The following is a 3,845-nucleotide window of genomic DNA, read 5'->3' as shown; positions in this document are numbered from 1 at the left end:
TCACGCCCCTTCCGATCCTCCTCAGCTCCTCCATTATCAAACTTCTCACTTCTCCTGGCATTTCCAAAGCCGTCGAATCCAAGCTCATAAATGCAGCGAGTTCATATACGCACCACAGACGATCAAAGTAGCACTTCGACCACATCACGATGAGGGAGGAGGTCCGACGCAAGTAGCTCCCCAGCGACCGAATGCCGATCTCCTTCAGGACGGGCTGAGACAAATGAAACCATTGCGAAGAAGGAGAGGATATAGGAGCAATTAAAATGAATTTATACCGTATTAGACTTTCACTCCTTCAACGTGAAGTGGTGTAATACTCCATGTGAATTCAAGACGTGTATGTCGTCAATAACACACTTGTTTCCACGAAATATATTTTCACTTGTGTTTTTCGAGTAAAACTCCATCCTACGACTCAGTCGAAACGTGACCCAATTTCACACACTTCGAAACCCCAACGTTTTTCATCAACAACATAAACGTCCGAACACTCTCCATTTCGATACTATGATCATTCCACACAAGTATAGCATAAAATCCCATCACTGCATCTAAGCCTTGTTGACGTTATAGCCTCAAACATTTCGTCATTTCGTCAAACATTTCGCCAATTCGTCCGAAAGAAAAGGAATACTCTCCTCAGCTACACTTCTACTACCATTCCATGACCAACAAAAACCTACTGAGAAAATTTCGACTAGCGCCGACGAGAAATTTAACCGGTGTGGGACGATGTGAAAAGTGAGCAACTACATTTGTGAAAATTCTGAGGAAAATTCCTATTGGTTTCTGAGCACTTCTACCCGAGTTCGTATGAGAACTCCTCTAATTAGCGAGGAAACTTCCAAGCTCAGCTAAGGCAAGCGAACATATATTCCAACACTGAGTTGAACAACTCGCAAATATTCAAAACTTCCTCCCACATTACTTACATCATCCTGTGGGATGCAACAGTTATCTACAAAGAATTTATAACTACTTCTCGTAATTTGAAAATTTGGTAGAAGTAGTACTATTATAAACACGCCAGTACCTACCCCAAGCGAAAGATTCAAAACAGGCCCAAATGCGGTCCATATCTTACTCATACATGCCAGCAGATGAGCAGTAGGAATATGTCGATCATCAGAAACCCGCCAGAAGTAGAGAACGACCGCCAGCTCAACTACAGCCGTTACTATGGCCGACCAAGAGGCTCGTTGGTAGTTGAAGAGATAACACAAAGCCACCAGCCTAAAGAGGAGGTTCATACAGTTGAGCGGAGCGATGTCGATTACTTTTCCCACCAGGGGGCTCCCCAGGAGTGGCTGACGAAGAAGTCAAGACGCTCGACTCGGACGGAATTCGAATAGCTTCTATGGAGGGAGTGGACAGTATGGTGACGTTGGCGGAAGGGATTATCTAAAAATACCGCACCGAGATTCGAACCCGGGTCGTTAGCATGATAGCCCACATATCCATCTCATTAATCTATGCGCAGGCACTCCTCGTAATGTTAAAGACCAGGAGTCTCCCAGCTCGTCCATAGCTACAGCAATGGCGCCTCCAGCTGAGGTTACCACCATCCCTAGCAAACCACCACCACCATCACAGATCGGCACCAACCGTCTCCTCCTTAGTACCGCCTTCCTCGACATCGTCTCCCTCCATCTTCCCTTCACATTGATCCTTAATCATAGACAAAATAGCATAAACTGCGACCGCCATACGAGAGGTCCCCGGATCGAACCCCACTGCCGTCACTTTTCTCCTCAACACAAACTCTAATGTTGCCTTTTCGACACCTTCCTCAATATCCATGAATGGTCGTGAAGGGGATCCAAGCCTCTATAAATGTTCTCAAAGAGTGGTATCAAAAATCGTACAGTAAAAGAAATAAATTATATGATAACAATTACAGAATTGATACGATGAACGGTGTATTAAATTCTACAATTTACAGCGGAGCGAAGCTCTCGATCAAAAACTTCAACGTGTCAAAAACTCAGGCTTTCAGGGCTCGTCACCACATCTCGATTCAACTGCATCAAACACCCGAAAAGGGAATCGCTGACGGAGATGAACAATCTGCTCGAGTCCGGGCTGAAGCCCAAACCCGCTACGTTGCCAAATATGTCAACCACCTGATGCCAACTATGACCGCGCGCCACGAAATTCCTCTAATACCTGCTCGCACGTAAAGTTCGACTGGGTGTCCACAACATGCACCAAATCAGCCGGCTCAGCAAAAGCCAGAAACCTAAGGCGATCACTCTTCAACGACATTGTTGAATGCCCACAACCACATTTACTACTTCCCATCTCTAGAGAAATGACAGGTCCTGACCGCCCCCAATACCGTACCCAACGATTTCAGTGGTTGCTCCTGCTTCAGATTGCGTACGTCCCATACACGACAAGTGCCGTCCTAAACGCGAACCCTCAATAAGGAGAGCTCCGTTGAATTTTCACTATCACACCTTAGTGGAGTTCCATCCGCTTCACGTGAAATGCGGTAAAACCACTATGCAGTGGTTTGTGACATATATATTTCTTACTAGTATTTTTTCCATATCACGAGTGAATTGATTCGAAATAGATACTGGAAAACAGTAGCGAGAGTCTTCGTCTATCCTTAATGTGGACCCAACCCTCCCTCCCCAACCACATCTGTGATTCCCTACCTGATTCCCAGTGGCCAGCAGATTGCCGTCTGGATGCCATGTCGAACAAAAGCCGTAGTCCAGATGGCCTTTCAACACCATCGCTCTCTGCAACTTGGACGAATTCCGACGGTCCGATATTATAACAGCCTTGTCGTCTCCCGAGGCGCACAACACGCGAGAGTCTCGAGGGTTCACAGAGACGTGATTCACCGACCAGGAGTACCTACACACATACCAAAAACCATCCGAATTTCCTCGCTCTCAGACTCTAAAATTCTTCATCCACTTCGATACAGTAAGCACACCAGTAGAGATGAATCGACGATTCCCTTCTTGAAAGGGAATCGTATGGCAATGTAAATTCCAGCCTCCACCGAAAAGAGGATGTTCTAGTGTGATGTAGCGTGGTGGCCTTGGTAGTACGTGGCCTCCGAGACGACAGCTCCCCCTTGTGTAACGTCGATATCGCGCAGGACTCGGTCGTTGTTGGCAACTATCAGATGCAGGGGATCACAGCCCATCCTGTAGAACTCCTGGCTATCGAGGAATTGGTTGTAAACCTGTGAAGGAATAAAATGCACCCACATAGATTCGAACCCGGTACCAACGCATAGCCAAACCACTGCCATCCCCACCTACACTATTCGAGAACTTTCTCAACAGGTGTTCTTCAAAGATAGTGCCGTCCAGGTCCATCCTTGGGTACCTCCTCTCGCCACTTCCGACATCCTCCTCCTCTCCCAGTGGCGTCATGAACACATCATCAAAGCCATGACCTCCTTCCACACAGCCGATCGAAGGTTCCCCCTCCACCGAAGTACCACCAAATATCCGCCTAAGTCGACCACTGCTGTCACTATCACATCAATACTCTCACCGTTGGAGAGGCTTCTCATCCTTGGACACTTCCGGAGAAAAATACCCGTTAGTCGGGAGAATCAAAGAGTAGTTAGTAATGTTATTATTCGCGTCGCTCATACGCGCTCTCAGCACCTGCAAAAATTCGACCTAATCCGTATCTTCCACCAGACAACCTCGGATACTTCCTCCGACCAACTACCTCTCCAGCATCATGTGTTCTCGATACGATCACTGTCGAGTCGAATCCTCCCGAAACCGCAAAGCCCCGATTAACATCAATACTCGACAGAGTGTGAACCGGCTGGGAATGTATCGTCTCAGCGGCGCCCGTCAGAG

The 3,845-nt window shown here is 47.2% G+C and overlaps 3 protein-coding genes across 3 annotated transcripts in view; 1 reads left to right on the top strand and 2 right to left on the bottom strand.

Moving 5' to 3' along the window:
* Pmar_PMAR000200 (conserved hypothetical protein) overlaps positions 1 to 1,803 on the bottom strand; it is a gene marked incomplete at its 5' end in the record, with an annotated part of 6,433 nt that extends 4,630 nt beyond the window's left edge. The window contains 4 exons of the mRNA XM_002787295.1: positions 110 to 214; positions 936 to 961; positions 1,281 to 1,404; positions 1,609 to 1,803. Coding sequence (XP_002787341.1) covers positions 110 to 214; positions 936 to 961; positions 1,281 to 1,404; positions 1,609 to 1,803 — 450 coding nt within the window. The remainder of the gene's footprint in view (positions 1 to 109; positions 215 to 935; positions 962 to 1,280; positions 1,405 to 1,608) is intronic.
* A 176-nt stretch (positions 1,804 to 1,979) lies between these two features.
* On the bottom strand, positions 1,980 to 3,626 carry Pmar_PMAR000199 (WD repeat domain containing protein; the record flags this gene model as incomplete). Its single annotated transcript, XM_002787294.1, has 7 exons — positions 1,980 to 2,126; positions 2,170 to 2,242; positions 2,298 to 2,410; positions 2,667 to 2,871; positions 3,072 to 3,208; positions 3,288 to 3,483; positions 3,526 to 3,626. 7 exons carry the CDS (start codon positions 3,624 to 3,626, stop codon positions 1,980 to 1,982), a joined length of 972 nt encoding a protein of 323 aa, XP_002787340.1.
* Positions 3,627 to 3,720: 94 nt separating this feature from the next.
* Pmar_PMAR000198 (adenosine deaminase, putative) overlaps positions 3,721 to 3,845 on the top strand; it is a gene marked incomplete at both ends in the record, with an annotated part of 808 nt that continues 683 nt past the window's right edge. Inside the window, one exon of the mRNA XM_002787293.1 lies at positions 3,721 to 3,801. Coding sequence (XP_002787339.1) covers positions 3,721 to 3,801 — 81 coding nt within the window. The remainder of the gene's footprint in view (positions 3,802 to 3,845) is intronic.

The sequence above is a fragment of the Perkinsus marinus genome (genome assembly GCF_000006405.1).
Source record: "Perkinsus marinus ATCC 50983 genomic scaffold scf_1104296929448, whole genome shotgun sequence".
Classification (NCBI taxonomy): domain Eukaryota; phylum Perkinsozoa; order Perkinsida; family Perkinsidae; genus Perkinsus; species Perkinsus marinus.
This window is presented reverse-complemented; position numbering and strand designations above follow the sequence as displayed.